The sequence below is a fragment of the Silurus meridionalis genome, chromosome 4 (assembly GCF_014805685.1).
Source record: "Silurus meridionalis isolate SWU-2019-XX chromosome 4, ASM1480568v1, whole genome shotgun sequence".
Lineage (NCBI taxonomy): Eukaryota > Metazoa > Chordata > Actinopteri > Siluriformes > Siluridae > Silurus > Silurus meridionalis.
The window spans coordinates 38,557,668-38,580,523 of record NC_060887.1 but is presented as its reverse complement, the minus strand read 5'-3'; the positions used below and the strand labels follow the sequence as shown (position 1 = coordinate 38,580,523).

Genomic DNA, 22,856 nt, shown 5'->3' with positions numbered 1-22,856 from the left:
AGGTGTACCATGTTTATTTGCTCCCCTCTCCAGACTCTATTAAACCACGCCCACACCTGACACACACTATTACACTGTGATGTCAAAAGTACTGGGACACTTCCAGCCATATGTGGTTCTTTCTCCAAAATGTTACCCCAAAATCGGCACACAATTGTATAGGCGTGAAATTTTCACCTGAACCTGAGCAAATTCCACAAAGATCTCCAGGGTCGGAAAGTAACCAATTCCATGTACTCGCGTTACCGTAATCGTTTTTTTTTATAACTTCTACTTTATAAAAGTGGAATGAAAAAGCTCAGATTTTACTTTTACTTCAGTGTGTTTTGTTTAAATTATTGTTTTTAATGCCATTTTAAATTATATCCCTTTTTTAAAAAACTGAGCACAAAAACTACTGCACTGTTCGAAAGGCGGAAAACAAACGCGAAGAAAGATGGAGAAGAAGAAGACGGACGGAAGTAATGCAGAAACAGCTGCAAGCGAAAAGCTGTCGAAGACGAAGGATGTCCGGTGCTTGCGCTCGGCGTCTGAATCCCGAATCTGCATTTGCGATTGCGATCGAGTTACGTTCCGAACGAGCGTTCGTAATACGAAGTTGTCACTGTGTTCGTTATTGACTATGCAAATCTCCTACTGATGTGAGAGATGTAAATACTATCAAATAAACAATAGAATATACTAAGACAAATCGAAATAATCTGAATAATGTATAAAATAATTTGTATTAAGTAATAAAAAAAAAAATAAAAAAAATATTAATAAAAAATTTTACTTAAAAAAACTCATTGTCCCGAGTCCAGCGCGCATCATGTAGACTCGTTACGGTCGATGACTAGCTCGCGACAGCTCTCCGTTTTTTTTCTATTTCTCCGACTCCGAACAAATTTCACTTTAAGGACTGGTTTGTTTGTATCCGCAAAAGTTAGTAAAATAAATGTTCGTAAATTGGGGAGCGTTTGTGTATGTATATATATTTTCGTTATCGCACTTTAATTTGTAAAGGTGTTTTTTTAAATAAAACCAGTAGTTTGAGATGTATATCTCCTTGTTTTTTTTTACACTAGAATCCCCCACACCGCCCCCTGCTGTTAAAAAAAGTAACTGTACATTTTACTCTGAATAACTGTCAAAAAAATTTATTCTACTTAGAGTTTTTTAGACAGATAACTTCATTTGTAGCTCCGTACATTCTGATTGAAGTTACAGTACTCTTTCCACCTCAATGAGTCAGAGTGGAAGATCTCCTGCTATAGAGCTGGAACCCTATTGAGGATGAATGTGAACGCTTTCGACATTCCTTCTCACCTCCTCACACACATCAGACTTTACAAACTAAATGATGACAAATCTTCACAAAATCTATTCTCAAAATCAGTATAGGAGCTCATTAAAAAAAGAATCTCATCATGTTCTTGCATATAGAGCACAGGCACAGGTTAAGCGCCACCACCTGGCGATCGTGTTCGCGCGATAAATGACTTGAGAGCACACACACCGGGTTCACTGTTGGTTTGGAATCCAGTTTTTAATATTCAGACGAACCATAAAAGAACACATTTATTTTTTTTTTTAAACATTTCTCATTACAAAAAAAAAAACAAAAAACACCAAAAAAACGCGGGGTCACTGAAGAAAAAAACAAGAGATCTTTTATTTCATTCACAGAAAAACTAAATATTAATAAACAATTCGGAACATTTTAGCGAGATGCGGTTTGTATTTCCAATGTTGTACTTTTTTTTTTTTATCTGGATTTAAACAAAATAAAATAATAATCCCTACCCCCAAAATATATAAAATGAAATGTGTAACCAAGGTATATACAGGGCCCGCTGGCCTCACTTCGCTACGGATGAGGTATAAAGTACGACTGAATAGACGAACTGGAAACGAAAAAAAAGGAGGATTTGGGGAAAAAATGAACGAGTGAATAAAATTAAATAGGCGTATGATTGTCACGACTGCGCTGAGGAACGATCGCTGAGAGGCGACGTTAGCGAGGGGGTTTGTCGTCGGCGTGGGCGCTCGCTTGTGCTGGAGAGGTGTTCAGGTGCTCAATATATACAAAGGACATACATTAGCGTTTGGAACGAGGGAATCGTTTCAATGTCTCGCTTTTTATTGCTTTAATAACAGGTACACAGTTTTTATCACAAAAATACGATTTGTCTTTTTCCCATTTTTTTTATTACTATTATTATTTTATTCCGTTTCAATTTTCCGATGTCGGAGAGCCGGATGGCGATACACATGCAAGTTTTGAAGTGGAAAAGAACAGAAATGTACAAAACAATAATTACAGTTTCATTAAAATACACCTTCCGCTTAGCACCTCTTTATTGTTGAACTCTTGTTATATCTATTCCTTTTTATTATTCATATTATTCATATTATTCATATTATTGGAACTCAAGCACCATAGATGTGGATGTTTTCTGTATGTCGTTTGTGTTGCACAGCACCGATCCGTCGACTCCATCGGGGAGGTCTTTCTTTCTCTCGATCCCTCGTTCTCTCCCCTTGTTCGTCTCGCAGCTCTCCGTTCTGCCGCTCCTCTCCTCCGTGTCCTTCCTTCCTTTCGTTTTTTTTTTTTTGCGTTTCACACCCTGTGAAATATTCGGCTACTCGGCAAAACAACAACTAGCATTCAAAACTCGCATGCGGCGTGAACGGAGGCTGAGAGATTCGACGGTACAATATTTTATTCTCAAATATTAAAAAAACAAAACAAAAGTCCTTCCCTGTCAAGTTTTTTTTTTTTTCTTGGGTTTTTATTTTTTTGGCATCGTGGCGTCGTTCTTGGTTTTCGATCTTTGTTTTTTTTTTTTAGCCAAGGAAGCAAGCAGGACCCACTTCGAATCCGAATTTCTGATTGGGATCGCCGAAGTCGTTCAGCATGACGTCGGCGATGGGCAGCTGCTCGATTTTGGGCGTGTCGATCTCCAGGACGGTTTTGCCGTGTCCTTTCCTCAACTGCAGGGACACACAGAAAAAAAATAAGATCTATGAGATCCGTATCTTTCCCTCCATCTCAACATCTCATTCTCTATCTTTATTTCAAGCTTAACAAGCTCCTGAGATGCTGAGATCATTTCTCTTTCTGCTCTCTCGACCTGCCTGGTCCTTACTGATGCCCTACTTCTGGAAGTTCTCAATGAGAATCCACTCACTGCAAATAAGGACGTCTCAGCATGAAGAGCGGATACACATGGTTGCCATGGAGGGTAGGACCAATGAGGATGGATTTGGACTCTCTATTTTTGTCTATTTTGGACCAGGATTAGAAACGAGTTTAGTAGAGGGACAGCGCATGTAGGACGTTTTGAAGACAAGGTGAAAGAGGTAAAATTAAGATGGTTTGGACATGTGCAGAGGAGGGACATGGGGTATATCAGTAGGAGAATGCTGAGGATGGAGACACCAGGAGGGAGGAAAAGAGGAAGACCAAGGAGGAGGTTTATGGATGTGGTGAGGGAAGACATGCAGGTAGTTGGTTTGAAAGAGGCAGATGTAGAGGACAGGGGGGTGTGGAGACGGATGATCCCCTGTGGCGACCCCTAATGGAATAAGCTGAAAGAAGAAGAATTGTGGTCTATTTTGTACTTAGGTTTTTTTCACTATTGGCTCGTTCATTAGGTAGTTAAAAGCCCTGACACTGGGGACTCCTTTCCTAAATCTAACATCTGTATACAACTGAGCAGTTTGGGGCCTTGCTCAAGGGCCCAGCAGTTGGCAGCTTGGTGGTGCTGGGATTTGAACGCATGACCTTCTGATCAGAAATCCAACATCTTATGTACTGAGCTACATTGCAAACCATGAGTGTGACGTCGCTATGGAAACGATGATCCGACCAATCGTAATCCAGAGCGCTGCGGAATAAGATGTAGCAGTGCGTGAACAGGGGTGGGAGGTGTGTGGGACGGGTTTCTTACCGAGCAGGTGTCGGATATGGCCTTTAGGTAGGGGTTGTTGTCGTAGCTCATCTCCTCGTCGTTGGAGCCGAGGAAGCGTAGGGCTCGGTCGTAGTTGTCGGCGGTGACATCGTGCCAGCCCACGGACTGGTGGCAGGTGTAGGTAAAGTTCTGCCTCACCGAGGCCGTCAGTAGTCTGAGGAACGTCATCTGCACCGAGTTGATCGAGTTGCCCTCGGCGTCCACGTACGCCAGCTGGTGAAGGAGAATAAAGGAAATGGTAACAGACGAGGGATTAGTGGCTGAGCTTCATTAGCAAACTGTTTCCTGTTGTAAACTCTCACTATATCTTCACACACACACACACACACACACACACACACACAAATAATATTCCCACTTTCAGGCTTTCTTGAATGCTTGAATAGAAGTAGATCCATAACAAGGCAAACAATTTTTTATTTTGGGACGCATTAAATATGGATATGCTGTGTGTGTGTGTGTGTGTGTGTGTGTGTGTGTGTGTGTGTGAGTGTGAGTGTGAGTGTGTGTGTGTTTGAGAGGTCTTTTGTGCTCAGGACCCCAGGTCGGCGCATCTTAAAAAGCATTTCAAAAGCAAATCTGCTATTGGTGTGTATTCATGTGGCGGAGAAGGCGAGTGGAGACTCGGCCTCTTCATAAAGCTTTCAGTTCGGAGGAAATAAAAACCCGGGGAAAAAAAAGCGAGGGACGAGTGCACTTACGAGATGGCCATGCTTGAATGAACTGTACCAGGAGCCGGGCGTCTCTTTGGGCCAGGAGGACATGTGGACCTACGGAAGTTGGAGGAAATAGAGAATGAATTCAATTTTTTTGACAGAAATGACCTCATGACCGCACGGTGAAGGAATTGGTTATTTCCACACTTCTTTATGATATACGATATATACACCATGCTACAGTGAAGTTTATTAATAATGGCACCCCTTGGTAAGCATGGTATAAAAATTTGCAATAATAATGCAGGGCACTGAATGTATACCAACTACAAGTTCAGCTTTATATCATTAAAAGTACACTATATGGAGAAATTGTGAAAAACACCTGACTATTAGGTTCACAAATACTTTGTGAGCATCTTTTTCCACATTGAGTTTCCATTTGCTCTTATAAAAAGCTCGACTCTTCTGGGAAGATGTTCCACCAGATTTTGTGGAGTTTCTTTGTGGAGAAGGCCTTAAAGCTCTACAGCAGGGCATCTTCCACTCCAACTCATGTATCTTCATAGAGCTGGATTTGTGCAGAAGCATTGCATGCTGGAACAGGTTTGGGTCCGCTACAGTGTATTGAAGGTGCACATATGCCTGGAACGTCAGGTGTCTCAGGACTTTGGTCTATACTGAACATCTGACAGTTTACAAACAGTTTCATCTTATCATCAGATACACTATATGGACCACTCACTCTGCTGGACTTCTTTTCAGGGTGGATGCAAGTCTCTCCTCCTGCTGTGAAGTTGCAGTAGACTTTGAAGGAATCTCCAGAGCATCCCTGATTAGGATCAATGAAGTATTCACCTGAGGGGAACAAAACCGCGAGGGGGTTAATAGCGAGCGTATTCTCCTCGGACTCATAGATTCGTCTTTCGGGGTCATCCATAATGAATATAAAAGGACTGGAAACGCTTACCATCAGGGAACTCGGGGTGAGACAGCTGCAGGTCTTTGCAGGTCCTGGCAGGATTGTTCTGGGTGCCCATGGGGTACTTCAATCTCTCAATGTCCTGTTTGAGGTTATTCAGAGAGCTGAAGATGTCCTCCATGCCCTCGCCATAGTCCAGCCCGGCCTCATCCGCCTGCATCTCGCTGGCGCGCCGTGTCTTCTTCGGGGAGCGGATGGGCAACGGCTGAATGATCTCACCTGGAGGACCCTGCAGGTCAACAGCAAAGAGGTCTCAGTTCCTTCATATTTTTTCTTAATCCTCAGCTAAAATGTGCTGCTTCAGCAACATAGATGATATACTTACAGGAGGACCAGGAGGTCCGACCACACCGGTGTCTCCCTTCGAACCAGCAGGACCCTGATCAAGACACCAGATCAGGAAACGTCAGTTCTGGGATTTAAATATTTATTATAGAATTGCGATGGAAAGAAATTACACTTACTGATGAACCCTTTGATCCCTTTGGACCTTGAGGACCCTGGAGAGCAAAAGGAAACGATTATTGAGCGAGTTCCATTATAAAATATTATCGGAGTGTGAAGTGAGACATAAGCGAAGGACTCACAGGAAGTCCAGGAGGACCAGGAGGACCGATGGGTCCAGAAGCACCAGAGATACCCTACAGAATAAAAAAGAAAGAGTGAAAGATTTAACATTTCACAAAAAGATGTGTGTTTAAAAACTGAGCTGAACCTGCAGAGAGAGAAGAGCAGAGCGCTGATGTGAAACCCTGAGCCAGTGTGAGCGCTAAATCACCAGCGGAGGCAGTAGTGAGCCAGCTGTGAGGAACAGCCACTCAGTCTGCACTGCAGGATTAATAATGCATGATGTTTCTTTCTTCTTTTTTAAAACCTGTTCCAGCTTTGCTCTGTTACAGATACAGTCCTCTGTTACAAAGGAACATCAGGAACATCAGGAACATCAGGAACATTAGTACTGGGTTTCAATAGAAATCGATGTGAAACAGAATCACCTGCGTATTTACTTCAAAAAGTGATCATTCACTAGCTGTGAATCCATCCATCCATCTATCCATCCATCATTATCTAAATGTTCATTGAAGACTATTTATCTACACCTCTAGCAATCTGTTCATCCATTTATCGATCTTGCTATTGTTATCTGTTAATCAGTTCAGATCAGTTTATCAATGCTTATAGTCATCCATCCATTCATCCTCTATAGATCATCCCTCAATTTATCTATCTATACTGTCATCCAACCATCCCTCCATTATAGATCATCTCACTATTTATCTATCCTTAGTCATCCATCCATCAATCCATTTATACATTCATCCCTCCAACCACCCTTCTGTTAAACCACCCATTCATCCATTCATCCATAGATCATCCCTAGGTCATCAATTCATCCATATTTAGGTCATTTACCCGTTTATTCACATATACGTCTAGTCATCCAATGATCTCATTTACCCTCTTTACCCTATTGATTTGTTCTTCATTTTATTTATTCCTCTCTTTGAAGAATGAAAAAGAAAGAAATAGACACTTACAGAATCACCCTTAGAACCAGGTGTGCCCTGAGGTCCCGGTAATCCACGATCTCCTTTTTCTCCCTGTTCACCAGGAGGACCGATCAGGCCGATCAGACCTGGGTGGCCCTGCACACACACACACACACACACACACACACACACACACACACACACACACACACACACACATATAAGAGTTAGTAGGTTAGAAAAATATAATAGAGAAACCAATTTAAGCGCTAGAACCAAACCCATCCTCGAGCATTAGCATGAAGTGTATGCTAGCCCAAAATAAAGTACAAGAAGATCATCAAACTAACTCAGACTCATAAATTTGTGAGTGTGTGAAACCCCACGGAGAAAATCCAGCAATGAAGCTAAATTCCCCAATTTATTATCACGTTTTCATGAAGATTTTACAGCTGGAGGTTAAACTGCCAGAGGGGACGAAGAAACCCACATTCGAATGGAAGTGACAGAGAAGAAAATTGGATCTCGCTCACCTTCTCACCCTTGGACCCAGGGTCACCTTTCAGCCCAGGAAGTCCAGGAGGACCCTAAAATTGAAGAGCCAGCACTGATAAATCATCTCACATCTAGTAATAAGGAGGAGGACAGTGTACATGATGAGACAGAGGAGAGAGAGAGAGAGAGAGAGAGAGAGAGAGAGAGAGAAGGAAAAAGAAATGAGAGAATCCAGATCTCACCATCGGTCCAGGTGGGCCGTCTTGCCCAGGTGCACCAGGAAGTCCTTGTTCACCCTGTGAGAAGAAGAAAAACGACATTGCATTATAATGAGGATTATTGCCTGCTGTTACACTTCCAGCTTCGCCATCGATTCACAGCAGGAGCCAGACAATTAATCATCCATAAAAAAGTGCGCCCAAAAAAAATAAAAATCATACACACTCACACACACACTCACACACAGAAGGTATTGATTATTCTTACAGTGCCTGAGGTGCTACTGGATTTCAAAGTGTGTGTTCATGTGTGTAAGTGTGTGTGTGTGTGTGTGTGAGTGTGTGTAGGAATGTAATTATCTACACAGACACTTACCACAGGACCAGGGATTCCTCGAAGACCCTCAGGACCAGGCTTTCCGGAAGGTCCTTGGGGTCCGACGGGCCCTGTTTTTCCGGGTGGACCCTCGGCTCCTGCTTCACCCTGCGTACCGATAGTAAAGGTTTGAGTGGAAACCATCAAATAATATCGGATTCTGCTGATTAAGACGTGCTTGCATAAAACGCATTAGTGTGGTGCAGCAGGTGGCTGGATTCCGAGCGTTTATATTGACATTTCTGGCACTGTTTTCTCCAGTTATCTTTGTTATACAGCAGAGCAGTTAAGGGCCTTACTCAAGGGCCCAGCAGTCGTTGCTTGGTGGTGCTGGGATTTTAACTCATGATCAGAAGTCCAACATTTTATCCACAATGAGCAGACACTATATTTATAGTTTCTATGTGTGTCACATCACCAAATGTGAAGACACACAAATGCAGGGTTTTTTCTGGTCGTTGCCAAGAATAAATAAAAATATATATATTTATATTCATATTGTGATGATGAGAGAAGCCGCTCTGAACACCACTGCTGGTGTAGTGCTGAACGGACAGCGCTGGTTCAGCACTACTGTAGTGGAAAGCCAGGAGACACATAAAAATAGGGGGGAGGGGCATATAATCAGAGTGGCAGCTCCTCAACATTTTGGAGAAATCTGAAGAGTTAAAATCCCAGCAACACCAAGCTGCCACTCCTGGGCCCCTGAGCAAGGCCCTTACCCCAATAGCTGCTCAGTTTAATGAATGAGTTACTTATTATATATGTATATAAATATATATAATGTTTATATGAGGTAGTAGTTTTGAGAGTTGTTTTGGTTACAAGAAAGTACTTTACTTATCTATGTTTCCACACTATAACCTTCACAATTGTCCCCTTACACAGCAATACAGTGCTCCCAGGGTCTTTGAATGTGTCCTGAAAGTCTTCTTTTTGAGGCATGTCAAGCACATTCTGCGATTCACGCCGTATCTCCGGAATGCCGGGAAGAGGGTGAAGTCCGTGAGAGCCAAATCTGGCGAGTAGGGTGGGTGCAGAAGTGAGATCATGTGGATTGTTCTCCAACGATCATCTCGCACAAGTCGGGCAAACAGTTGGGTCATTTCCGGAGATGTTCTTGTGCCTCTGAAGGTCTTCCTGATCTGCTAAATGCCGCAAATGTAAATGTAAATCTCTTGTCATTTCCGGAGATGTTCTTGCGCCTCTGAAGTGCTCGCGCCGCTCGTCGCGGCACCGCCGTATGTGACACGTACATCACGGCAAACATCTCTGTGGCAGATTTGCCCAGTTTTATACAGAATTTCACGTTTGCTCTTTGTTCGAACTTTCTGTCTGTGATCCATGGTAACGCACGCAGTCAGAACAGCACCAGTTACACTATTAGTCTAAAAACATTTTGATGCCACCTCGTATATATATATATACTCTGAGATCCCAGATCTTACCTTGGCTCCCTTCTCGCCCTGCCTGCCCTCAGCTCCCGCTGCTCCTGGGGGTCCCTGAAGAATGACAAAGAAAAAAAAACAGATTAGGGTAAGTGAATGTATTTACTCGCTCCTGCACACCATGATATACAGCGGCACATTTATTGTTACTCGCATATCTGATGTTGTTCTGGAAGAAAATGGAAAAAGCCGAGATAAAATATGAAGCGTGCGATGTTTGATTTGATCTCTTTATCAGAAAACCGAGCGTTCGTGCCATAATAGATACTTTCTGTCCTTTTCAGAGGATCGTGTTGATGATGGGAAAATAGGAGTAAACCCTTAACAGGTGTTGGATAAAGTAGGGATTCTAACATTTTAATATCTACGTGAATAAATAAAGCAGAGAAAAGAGAGAAGAGAGTGAGTAAGTGAGAGAGAGAGAGAGAGAGAGAGAGAGAGAGAGAGAGAGCTATCTCAGCTTTTTTAGGAAAAAGGCTGATTGAACGGAAGGTTTCGTTTAAAGGGCTGAATTATACATGCAGCTGGAGACAGAAAGAGAGAGAGAGAGAGAGAGAGAGAGAGAGTGAGAGAGAGAGCATTCTTTCTGCATTAAACACCTCTGCTGATTAAACAGACTCTTTCCCTCTCTTTAATCCCTCAGTCATTAGCGACCGCATCTCCTGCATAAAAGTCTCATATTTCCATCAGACCACTGGAAAAAAGTGCTTTTTTTTTTTTACTCGAATAATGCATATGTAAGCAGAGCGCTTTGTTATGAAGCTTAATGCAATGTTGAAACAAGCATGAATAATAACATCCACACACTGAAACCTGTATTTACATATTTCCAGCTTGATGTGTTTCTTCTATAAACTTTTACTACACATTTGAAAGCACACAATTGTACAGGACGTCTTTGGATGGTGTAAATGAAATGAGATTTTTCCTTCACTTCAACCAGGAGATCTAAACCTGTTCCAGCATGACAATACCCCTGTGCACAAACCCAGCCCCATGAAGATCTGCTTTCCATGGGCTGGAGTGGAAGATCTCCTGCTTTAGAGCTCCAACACTATTGGGATAAATGTGAAAGACCTCACGTCCTCACCTACATCAGTACCTGACTTTACTAACACACTATACTACTTATCCAACCCTTCCCTTATCCATTCATCCCTCATCCATCTCTCATCCATCCATCCATCCATTCATTCACCCCACCATTTACTGATCCATCCATCCATCCATCCATCCATCCATCCATCCATCCATCCATCCATCCATCCATCCATCCATCCATTCACCCCACCATTTACCCATCCATCCATCCATCCATTAATTTATCCATCCATTTAACCACCCACCCACCCATCCATCCATTCATTCATCCATCCATTCATCCATCCATCCATTCATCCATCCATTTATCCATCCATCTAGCCACCCACCCACCCATCCATCCATTCATTCATCCATCCATTCATTCATCCATCCATTCATCCATCCATCCATTCATCCATCCATTTATCCATCCATCTAGCCACCCACCCATCCATCCATCCATCCATCCATTTACACACCCATTCAACCATCCATCCATTTCTCCATCCATTTACCTATCCATCCATCTGTCCATACATCCATTCATTGATCCATTCATTTTTCCACCCATTTATCTATCTGTCCATCTCTCAATCCTTCCATCCATCCATCCATCCATCCATCCATCCATCCATCCATCTGGCAATCATTTATTCATCCATCCATCATCCATCCCTTTATCCATTCATTTATATATATTTCAGTCCCATTAATTTTCGTCGAGTTTCTGCATGACATGTTACAAGATGTGAAAAAAATGTATTTTGCATTTGTTTTTTTGTCGACGGACTGCCATCAGAACCCCGACACAAAGCCCTGAGCACCTCAGCAGGGTCGTGGAGATGAGAAGACAAGCGAATAAATGAGAAAACACCAGGGGGTCTGTGTGAGGGTGTCGTTTCCTATCCATCATCCTGGTTTGTCTATTGAAATGATAAAACAGTGCGTTGATCCCAATGATTCATGGTCTGATTCTATAAGCGCTTTGTCATGATCGATGATTTGGTGTATGGGAGTGGATTTTATTCATCCAGCCACAACTTTTCTGAAAAAATGAATTCCCCTTTAGATGCCGTAACATCATCATCATCGTCATCATCATCTCCGCTTCAACACACGAGCCGGGTCGAACACGACAGCCGCGTTCTCTCGGCTCCTCCTTACACGCTTCCTAAAGGAGTTACCATATTGTTTTCTCATCACTGTCACTCAGAATCGATACTAAGACGTCTCTCTGGCTGATCTACAGGAGAAGAGGAGGAGGAGGATGAGGAAGGGGAAATGGAAACGAGCTCCAGTTCAGGTGCTCCTCTCCGTCTCTATCAAGCAAATGACGAACGATCAGCAGTTTGATGTCTCCGAAAGGAGTTTCGTTATCCGAATGAAGGATGACTCGGCTTTCAGCCGTCGCGCCGAAGTCAAACACAATTTCCTTTTGCCGGTTTGAGCCTGGATTTTTTTTTTCTTTTTTTTCTGAACGTCGCCTCGTGAGAATAAAAATGATAAAGTGTCTGATAACGCTGTTTTCACTGCCTTGAAAAAAAAAACAGCAGTGTTTTTTACGGGCCTGAGATTTTCCCCGCTCCTCTAGAGATAAGGCCGAATGGAATGTAGTTCTACACAGGATTCAAAAAGTAGACTTACTCTTTTGCCAGGAGGACCAGGTGGTCCAGCTTCTCCAGATGGGCCAGGAGGACCCTAAAACATAGAGCCAGAGGTTAGAAGAGTATAAATGTATTATATATTTTAAACAATCATAAACTTTTTACTTATTTTTATCTTGGACAGATTGAGAGACACATTCTGGGCTTTAACTGGTTTTAATCTATTTATTTTAAACAGTTTGAATCATTTTTTCAGCTATAAAGTATCAATGAAATGCAAACAGCGCCATTTTAGTGGTGGTGCAAATGGATGCATTAGAGTCCTGGGTCCACCAGGGGGCGCCCTGGATGTTCATAGGTTTGAAAAAAACAGATGCTATAAGGTCATTGCAAATCCCAATGCACGACATGGACATTAGCAATCGACTGATTTTGGATTTTACCGCTACAAATATCTAGGATGAACCCGTTTTTAAAATGGATACTGGATAAAAACAAACAAACGTAACCCTTCACGTAAAATAGTACTGACATTTATTGTGTTTTAAACAAATAAATAAATAAAAACAGTACTGAATCATAAAAATGTGCTAAATGAAATGAATATCATTAATTAATCAAATAATCAATAAGCTATAAAAATAAATAGAATATAGTGCTCTCCGTGCAGCGCGCCGTCCCACGTGTAAAAGCAAACAGCACGTGGTGTCAGTGATTCGCCTCTAGAGGCCGCTCTTGTAATGGCACCACACCGGAAGAGGCAAAAACTATCGGGATGGATTTTTGCTGATAGCCGATATATGCAGCGATCGACTATCAGTGCCGATTAATCGTTCGACCCCTAATAAACATGGCTATAGTATGTATTTGAACTTTATTATAAGGACATTTATTTAATTGTAGGCTAAGATGCAAAATAGTATAGAAATATAAAATGAAGGCTCAACTAGCATGGTAAAGAAGTAGTCTTTATGTGTATTAAAAAAGAAAAGGAGCTGATGGAGGAGAATATGGCCCCATCCTGACTGAGGAAAACAGGAATGCCAATTTGGGATGCCAGTTTTGCAGTCAAACTTAATAATTATGATAACTAGTAATACATTGTCGTCTAGACTGTCTAGAATCCCACAAACCGGGACTGGTATTTAGCTCTTTTGCCACCATGATATTCGACTTTTAGTGTCGCATCGAACAAGATGTTATGCTACATTTTGATTGGCTAGTCAGTGAATGTAGGCTGTGGCAGCAGATACACTGTGAGATAGTAATCCTAAATTGCTGACACTGTTAGAAATGTAACTCTAACTATCTTTGGTCCTAAGTCTTTCACAGCACCATCCTAGAATAGAGTCACGAGCAAAGAAATTGTTTTATGACGGCCATTTTTCACCTGCTAAAGTCTTACAGTGTATATGTAAATGGCATTAAAAAAAAAAGATCAAAATAAATGATTACGATTGTGATGTCAGAAGGACCCACGAAAATAAACGCTAAATTATCAGCGGGACCGGAGAATAAATAAATGGCAACCGATTATCCGCAAATCAATTGGAATGTGATCGAAACGCTGACGTTTACATGGTATTATATTCGTAGCGCATCGTGACGGAGAGCGCCGCGCCGATGGAGCGCTGAAAGAATTTACGGAGTCACTCGGCTGTGTGATAGAGCCGTATAAAGCTCTAATCAGCGGCGAAAGCTCGGATGGTTCGCTGTGAAGCTTTCATAGGGCTACAAATCTCTTCTCATTAAACTTTAATAGGACTGCAGGGTGGAGATAGGGCGCTGCGTTGAAGTCGGACGCACAATGCGCGAGCCAGCCGACACGCCGGGCCGTACAAACATAGCCTCCTTTTTTACCGGGCCGGAGAATTAAAGATTCTCCTCGTGGCCCGGGAATCTAAATTGCATTCATAAATGATAAGAAGGATTACGAATTTATAGAGGCTGATGAAATATGTGAAAACCTGTCTATCATATTTCCTCGTTATCTCTCTCACCTTGTTTGTTATGGGGTACGGATGCCTTGATCAGGAAAAAGCTTGACACTGTTTATTCAGATTTGTAATACGATTGAATATGTAGGCATTTAAGAAGTATCGGACCTTTACGTTCCTCATATCCTGTCCAATCAAAATCAGGGATAAAGAGGCTTTTGAGAATTGTAACAGCAACATCCTGATTTTCATTCCTGATGAAATCCGAATTGATAGATTCAATTCTGTTCACGTTTCATAACTGAGATAGAAATCCAGGTTGTTTTTTTGTACTTACAGGCTGACCATGTTCACCATCTTCTCCCTTGTCTCCCGGGATACCGTCAGTTCCCTAGCAAAGCGACAACAGTCTGCGTTAGACACGAACCGACTTCTGACATTGATTCCACATTTAAAATCTTAAAAATTTAAACCCAATGCTCAGAAAACCAAACGACTTACGATTTAGAGACGTATAGAACTCAATACTCACAGCGACACCAGGCTCACCGGGAGGTCCGGGGTCTCCGGGGAAGCCGACCGGGCCCTAAAGCAACAAATGATCAGGATACACAGTTCAGCAGAATGAATAATGTGGATTATGATACTGTGCACACAGTATGAAGGAGGGATCTGCTGCAGTGATGGAGATCAATATGTTTTAACAAAGAAATGACTTGAATAATTCAATTTGCACTCATATCTGAATATATGATAAACCGGGAGCTGGAAAAACCCAAATATTATTTTTAATAATAGTCCATAGCCATCAAAATAAAATGCACGTACAGGATTTCCCTTGGGGCCGTCATCTCCAGGTGGTCCTTTAGGTCCAGCAGGTCCTGCAGAACCAGGTGGACCTGCTTCGCCCTTCTCTCCTCTCTCACCCTTGGGGCCCTGCAGATCAAATAAGAAACATGACTCAGCCAAGCATAACAAGCAGACCTTAATTCCATATACCATACATCAATGGGGTACAACATAAATCCCTGAGGTAAGCCATGAATCCCCATAAAAGGTCATAAATATCTGAGATACATTGTAAATTCCTGAGGTATACCATATATTTCTGAAGTACATCATAACTCCCTGAGGTACACCATAAATCTCAAATCCCTAAAGTACATCATAAATTTCTAAGGTTTCCTATAAATCCTAAATCCTTGAAGTCATTCATAAATACCTCAGGTACCCCATTAATGCCAAATATTTAAAGTATGCCACAAACCCCTCAGGCACACGATAAATCACCATACACCCGGTAGGGTATATTACAAACTATAAATTATAAGATTCCCCAGGTACACAATAAATCTCTAAGGTAGGCTAAAGTGAGGTATGCCACAAATCCAAATCCTAGAAACCACAGATACACAGAAATCTCTGAGGTATGCCATAAATCTCAGAGGTACAACATACATTCCTGAGATAAACTATACATTTTAGAAATACCCCACAAATCCCTGAGGTACACCATACATCTCAGAAATACACCATAAATCTCCAAGGTAAACCATACATCTCAGAGGAACACCATACATTTTTCAGGTACACCATAAATCCCTGAGGTACACAATAAATCCCTGAGGTAAACCATAAATCCCTGATGTACACCATAAATCCCTGAGGTACACCATAGATTCGTGAGGTACACCATACATCTCTGAGGTACACCATAAATCCCTGAAATGCAACATAAATTCCTAACGTACAAATTCAATCCCTGAGGTACGCCATAAATCCATGAAGCAGACCATAAATCCCTGAGGTACGCCATAAATCCATGAAGCAGGCCATAAATCCCTGAGGTACGCCATTATTTCCTGAGGTACACCATAAATTTGATATCCCTGAGGCGCCCCATATATCTCTGATGTAAGCCATCAAACTCTGAGCTTTCCATAACATGCTTCCCTGGCTTCCATCTCTGAATATCGCTCAGAATAAAAAGAAACGTTTGAAGCTAAATGATGTCCGAATATCAAGAGCTGAGAACATAAGAAAGTAATATATGCTTTTATTTCTTTTAATAATTTTTACACACACACACACACACACACACACACACAGGCCACTTACTCCTATTCCAGGCTCTCCAGGAGGTCCAGGATTGCCGGCTTCACCTTGTTCTCCCTGTAAGAGATTTCAGTGGTTAAAAGCTTCACCATGGTAACCAAAAGCACGTCTATGGCACCGTTTGTCAAAAAAGCAGCATAATTATCTGTGACAGCAGAACGCCTGAAATAACACGAGCAGCGTTCGAGAAGTTCTCGCTTTTTATTTTCACTGATATAAAGTGGCCCTCTCTCCATCGGCCTGTCCTTCAGAGCTCCCAGCAGGAAAATAAACCTCCTGAATCATCTCAAATAATAATACTGAGACAAAGGAAATGACGGTATGCAGATAGAAGAAGTGTTCCTTACCTTCTCTCCAACTCCTCCCATGCCTCCGATACCACCGGGTGGGCCTTGAGCACCCTGAAACACAACGACCCATTCATCAGAGAAGTCTTTATTGGATGAAGGTGTGTGATGGCTGCTGTAAAGGTGTGTGTTGCATCATTAACGGCTTGCTGATACACTGCATACGCACATGAATAAATACATCCATAAGCAGCAATGTGCCGAATGTGCACTTTTTTTTGCAATAAGCAGAGTGCATGCTATCTCATAAATAAATGTGATAAATAAATATTCATTTTATTTCATTTATTAACGACTATCATTCATAATTATAATTGTTATAATATAATAATGAATATAATAATCCAAAATATTTTTTTTATTAAATAATTAATCATTCAGAATTATATTCATATATAACTTATAATTCATAAATTGCTTCCAAATAGATTTTAAATAATTAAAAATAAAATACATTTTATTTTGCTATAGAAAACAATCCCAGCGTTGGGAGTTGACAGTACTTACGTCAGCACCTGATGGACCCTGAGGACCTCTTGGACCTGGTGGACCAGGTGGACCCTAAATACAAAGACAAGCAGACATTATTTCATATATAAAAGATATATATTTTTTTCATTGCATGTCTCAGAGTGAAGAATTAAATTCTAAACAGTTTGCTACATTTCCTTGGGGGCTGCATTTTTCATGAAGAGTTTGTGCATTTAAATGTCCAATAGTGAACAGCTGATAACCTTAAGAACAAAGGGATTGTAATGAATGGACATTTGTTTTCATCCTAATGAGGATGAGTCTGGTTCCTTTCCAGATTTCTTCTTCATGAAGTCATATGTGGTTCCTCCACAAACTCTTACAACATAGTTGGCAATTGTCTTTGGATGCTGGAGTGTGAAATTTTGCCTTCACTTGAACTACAAGACCCAAAACTGTTCCAGCATGATGATGATGCACAAAACCAGCTCCATGAAGATCTTCTTCACATGGGTTAGAGTGAAAGATCTCCTGCTATAGAGCAGCCCAGGCCTTCTCACCTCACCTACACCAGTACCTGATTGTAATAACAACCTTGTGGCTGAATGAATCTCCACAAAATCTCCACACAATATTAAAAAAATTGCCAGAAATGTTTAAATAAATAAATAGAAAGTTCAAGTTGTGATAAGGAGCTCAGACACGTACCATAGGACCAACATCTCCATTCTCTCCCTTTTCACCTGGAGGTCCAGGGAGACCCTGAGAAGAAATACACACAATCACCAAACAGTTAGCTTTAAACTGTTCCAGAGAAAAGTACACAGAATACAGAGAAAAGAAAGAAAGTAAGAAAGAAAGAATGATATACTGTATATGTATATGTGTGTATATGTATATATTTACTGTATTGTGGCAGAAGGTATCGTGATATCGATGCTAGATGATGGTATCGCCCGGATCTACACTAACCCTGACATTTTCCGTAATTGCCCGTCTCTCTGACGTCTGACAAGGAATTCTGTGAGATATTTACACTCGGATGGTGAGGGGATTCACACAGCGCATGTTCACACACCACTACCACACAAAGCATGTTCCTAAAGGCAAAGAGAGAGGAACTGAGGGCTAAAAATGGGGCCCCCCACAGCACTCGGGGTAATTACTAGAGGCACATTAGGGCCAATTACAGCCGAGTCAAGTCTGAGCTACAGGGGCCAGAGATGGAGTCGATCTAATTTTATTGTGGCACTGATTCCACTTCACGGACTCGAGCGTGTTATGTGCTTTCTGATGCGGTGAGAGATTGGAGCTTCTCAGTTAATGCTGAGAGAAAAAGAGAGAGAGAGAGAGAGAGAGAGAGAGAGAGAGAGAGAGAGAGAGAGAGAAAGAAAGAGAGAGAGGTGTATAAACTGACCTGTAGGCCGATTGGTCCGGGTGCTCCAGGGAAACCTCTCGTACCTTCATCTCCTTTCTGTCCAAACATTCCCTGCTGTCCACGAGGTCCGGGTTCCCCATCCGCTCCCTGCACACACACACACACACACACACACACACACGGTTAGCAAGTAGCTAAAGGATAATTTTTATAATACTATTTAAATAATAATTATGTATATATATATATATATATATATAAAATTACAAATATAAATGTATGTCCTTTAACATGTGTGTGTGTGTGTGTGTGTGTGTGTGTGTGTGTGTGTGTGTGTGTGTGTGGGTTCGTACCGCTGGTCCTGGTGCTCCAACTGGACCCTGCAGACCTGCTGGACCTGGAGGACCCTAAAAAAAGACACCCACAACATGGTACCTTTTAAAATCACAAAATACAATACAATATAATATAATATGAAAAATAAATCCACATAAATAAAGAAGTTAGTGTTTTTAGGAATTACATATCCAATAATAAAAAAAGAAGTAATAATGAAAATTGATTAATTATATTATTAAAATTAATAATAATAATAATAATAATAATAATAATAATAATAATAATAATAATGCCTCCTGTCACATGCACTGTAGAAAAAAATAAAACATAAATGGAAAAAAGGAATGAAAAGAGATTGGTGTGATGAAGGAACACTCACATGTTCTCCTTTGTCACCTTTACTTCCTTTCTGTCCTGGTTCTCCTACTTCACCCTGAAACACAAATAGATTGAGAATAGAGGTTCATTCATTCATTCATTCATTCATTCATTCACGCATCCTTAGTACCTGCCTGGTCAGGCTCACACTGATTTACATTCCAATACTAACTAGGTAAAATTTTGGGAAAAACAAGTTCTTTTGAACAGGAACAAACAAAAATAACTTTTCAGAAACTCGTTTTTGAGTTATCTTTAGTTATAAACTGGAGAGATGTAGCTGTGGCTGTGGAAATGTCTGAGAAAACAAACCACACTGAGGCTTTTTAGAAATATCTATTGGTACAGCTATCTTTTTTTATGTTCTTTGGACCACAACTTCTACTTCAGAAAGCCATTTTTAACCTTTAAACATTCAAGATTCATGACTTGCTAGCAAGAAGATAGCTTGATTTAAAACAACTTGCAGGGTCTGTGTTATAGGTCGAGCAGGAGATTAATGTCTGCAAGATGTTTGGTCTACAGCTAAAAGTTGTTGATATATATTTAAAAATAGTGCTGGTGCTGCGATCGGCCATGTTGATTTTGACATCACATTCAAGACTCTGGTTATTAAGGCGAAAAATTCAATTTCTTTATTGGTTGGAGTTTGAAAATATGGTGGGATGAACTTTACTCGAACGCAGCATAAATCTGAAATGAGATTCACGCATTAATAGATACGCTACACCAAAAGTATTGACACCCAACTTTTTTCAGCCATATCTATTTCTTTCCCAAACTGTTAGCAGGAAAATTGAGGCCCACAACTGTACTCCCCCAATCCAAAGTGCACAAAGCCAGTTCTATGAAGATCTGCTTTCCATTAGTTGGAGTGGATTATCTCTTGCTACTAAACATGAAAGAATGTGAACGCTGTGCCCCAGACCTCCTCACGTCTCCTACATCAGTACCTGACTTTACTAACACCCTTGTATCTCAAAAATCTCCACAAAACTCTGGTGGAACATCTTCCCAGAAGAGTGGAGCTTATTATAACAGCTAATTGAGAGTAAATGTGAAATAAGATGTTAAAAACAAAGAACCTATTGATCTAATGGGCACAGTATAGTATAGATTGTGTTCATGTATAATCATTTCCATACTGTAAACACTCCTTTGTTTCGTCTTCTTTTCCATTTGCTTTCCATTTTCTTGCAGTGCCTTTTTTCTCCGTTCTGTTCTGATTTATCCATTTTTCCCCCACACACTATAAAGTACTCGAAGTTGCATCGTTAAAGTCTGGTAGTTATTGATAGAAAGATAATACACAACAATTAAAAGACTGCGCATGATGAACGTCGGGTCTCTGGCACGAATCTAATGAGACGTAGACACGCCCTGGCCGTCGCTGACTATGATGGATATGATACAGGAGATGGATGTGTGCTGCAGATGGATGAGCGTCGGTGCGTCGCGATGAAGACGGATCACGGGTGAGGCCGATATGACGTGAACCGAATTCAAATAAAAAACAATTTTTTAAATCTACTTTTTCATTTTTTTATTTGTTCCTACCTTATCGCCATCCTCTCCGGGTGGTCCCTGGGGGCCGTTTGGTCCTGGAAGCCCGACTGGACCTTGAACTCCATCGCGGCCTGCTGGACCTGACGGTCCTTTTTCTCCCTAAACACACACATATATGACTATTAAAAACAGCATTTCCAAATTAAATGAGTCAATCTTTCAATAAAAAAAGAAACGCTAAGACATAAGGACATGCAAAATAATCTGCATTGCGTCCTGTCCACCCCAACATTGATTACCCATTACCAATGATACCAATACATATGAAAATACCAGTACATACAGGAGCACCCTTCTCTCCGGCAGGTCCTGGGGGCCCCTGAGGTCCACCACGTCCAGGTAAACCAATCGGACCTGCAGAACCGGCGGCTCCTCGCTCACCAGGGGAGCCCTAAACACACCAAACAACCAACAGGTAAGCCTCATGATGTAGCACCGTCCAGACATTGAGAACATTAGGGTGCTGTATCATAACAGACCCTACGTTCTGACCCCATCTTTAAAAATTTCACTACGCTGGTAAGTATGGGACCAGTAAAACCCTTTTATTTTTGTTCTTGATCAGCTTTCCTGCATCTTTGGCATTAGTTCTGCTGCTTTTTAAACTCGTCCCCTGACGACTCCTTTCTTCTCCCTTTTTCTCTCCCTTTTACTTTAAATCCTAAGTACATACTCTTGGCATCTTTCCCACCAGCCATGCCAAGCACTCAGCACTTGATTGATGCACCCAAGGTGTGTAAAGGGAAATGAAAGCTCTCTCAAGCAGTCGACGTTCCCGTGCTTGGCTTTAATCAAAAGCAGAAATGGTTTCTAAACAACCCACAGAACTGGGTTAAGAGCGTCTGGTTAATTTGCATCCAAACGTTAGGTCCGGGGAAGTGAACGGAAAGTTGTAATAGGTGAAAGTCGGAATTTAAAAAAGAGCTTTCATCGCTGTTCTTCTTCAGAAACAAACAAAATTAGAAAACAAATGCTGTCATTGATTTGTCATGGATATGTTATTTTGATGTGACCTCCGCTGAACCTCTGAGCTCCTCGCTGGCTCGCCAAGTCTACATAAGTCTGCATTCTCAGGTTGCTGTATAATTCCGATCCATTGAAATCTCACATTAATTGTCCTGGTCCTTTATGATCACTCCTGGTTCCTTTCTCTGGTAAGCTTTTCCTCCTTTTTTTTCTGAAGGGTTTTGAAAACTCGAAAAGAAGCATGAACCAGGATTGATTGTGAAAATAATGTTGTATGAGGTAGAGTGAGAGAAAGAGAAAAGAACAAATCGATTTGACAGTTTCAATCAAAAGCCAACGAGAGGAGAATCTCCAAAAAAATGTCAACCAAAAAAAAAACATTCTGTCTAGACGATGTGCGTAGGAAGTCTGGTTTATGATTAATTCTTCGACAGTGCGTCAAATTGTGTGTGTGTGTGAGTGTGTGTGTGTGTGTGTGTGTATATGTGTGTGTGTGCATTAAGTGCTTCGTTTAGTTGAGCTGAAGCAGGCTGGGTAGAAATCCACGCTCTGCCTTACATCTAATGATCAATTATTGGAGGTGGGTGAGGCGGCCGTGTCCCACTGATCATTCCTCTCCTCTCGCATTGCATCCGTTGCTCTAATCGCCAAAGAAAGCTGAATTTATAGACTTCATACAGGTGCAAATGAGTCCTTTATCTCGCTCCACATGAAAGTCAAGTCCGTGACACTCCAGCTGGCTGCACTAATCTCACCCGGCCCTTAAAAAGCACAATTACAGACTAATAACACTTATCAGGCCTCCCTTTACAGAGGAACGCATCGCCTATGAAAGAAATGTCGACTTTAATTCAGCTTTCCACTAAGACAATGTCAATTCCGACAGCTCTGGTGTAAAATTCCAGTAATCCAGTTTATTTCCTTTAGTCTTCTTGAATCCTCTTGCATCGCTGTTCTTCACGATGTCTAGCGTCTCGTTCCAGGTCCTAAAGTTCCATGAAGTGACTACTGAAGCCTAAAATTCAAGAACATGAAGATGGACTCGGACTAG

At 41.4% G+C, this 22,856-nt stretch overlaps 1 protein-coding gene across 1 annotated transcript in view; it reads right to left on the bottom strand.

Moving 5' to 3' along the window:
- Positions 1–1,635: 1,635 nt before the first annotated feature.
- col11a1a (collagen, type XI, alpha 1a) overlaps positions 1,636–22,856 on the bottom strand; it is a 92,208-nt gene continuing 70,987 nt past the window's right edge. The window contains exons 43-68 of the mRNA XM_046847114.1: positions 21,123–21,230; positions 20,831–20,938; positions 19,275–19,328; positions 18,910–18,963; positions 18,596–18,703; positions 17,887–17,940; positions 17,215–17,268; positions 16,708–16,761; positions 16,364–16,417; positions 15,074–15,181; positions 14,778–14,831; positions 14,583–14,636; positions 12,349–12,402; positions 9,622–9,675; positions 8,174–8,281; positions 7,822–7,875; positions 7,618–7,671; positions 7,133–7,240; positions 6,182–6,235; positions 6,059–6,094; positions 5,920–5,973; positions 5,583–5,823; positions 5,358–5,470; positions 4,658–4,726; positions 3,936–4,169; positions 1,636–2,976 (exon numbers count right to left, since the gene is read on the bottom strand). Coding sequence (XP_046703070.1) covers positions 2,830–2,976; positions 3,936–4,169; positions 4,658–4,726; positions 5,358–5,470; positions 5,583–5,823; positions 5,920–5,973; positions 6,059–6,094; positions 6,182–6,235; positions 7,133–7,240; positions 7,618–7,671; positions 7,822–7,875; positions 8,174–8,281; positions 9,622–9,675; positions 12,349–12,402; positions 14,583–14,636; positions 14,778–14,831; positions 15,074–15,181; positions 16,364–16,417; positions 16,708–16,761; positions 17,215–17,268; positions 17,887–17,940; positions 18,596–18,703; positions 18,910–18,963; positions 19,275–19,328; positions 20,831–20,938; positions 21,123–21,230 — 2,244 coding nt within the window. The 3' untranslated portion in view covers positions 1,636–2,829. The remainder of the gene's footprint in view (positions 2,977–3,935; positions 4,170–4,657; positions 4,727–5,357; positions 5,471–5,582; positions 5,824–5,919; positions 5,974–6,058; positions 6,095–6,181; positions 6,236–7,132; positions 7,241–7,617; positions 7,672–7,821; positions 7,876–8,173; positions 8,282–9,621; positions 9,676–12,348; positions 12,403–14,582; positions 14,637–14,777; positions 14,832–15,073; positions 15,182–16,363; positions 16,418–16,707; positions 16,762–17,214; positions 17,269–17,886; positions 17,941–18,595; positions 18,704–18,909; positions 18,964–19,274; positions 19,329–20,830; positions 20,939–21,122; positions 21,231–22,856) is intronic.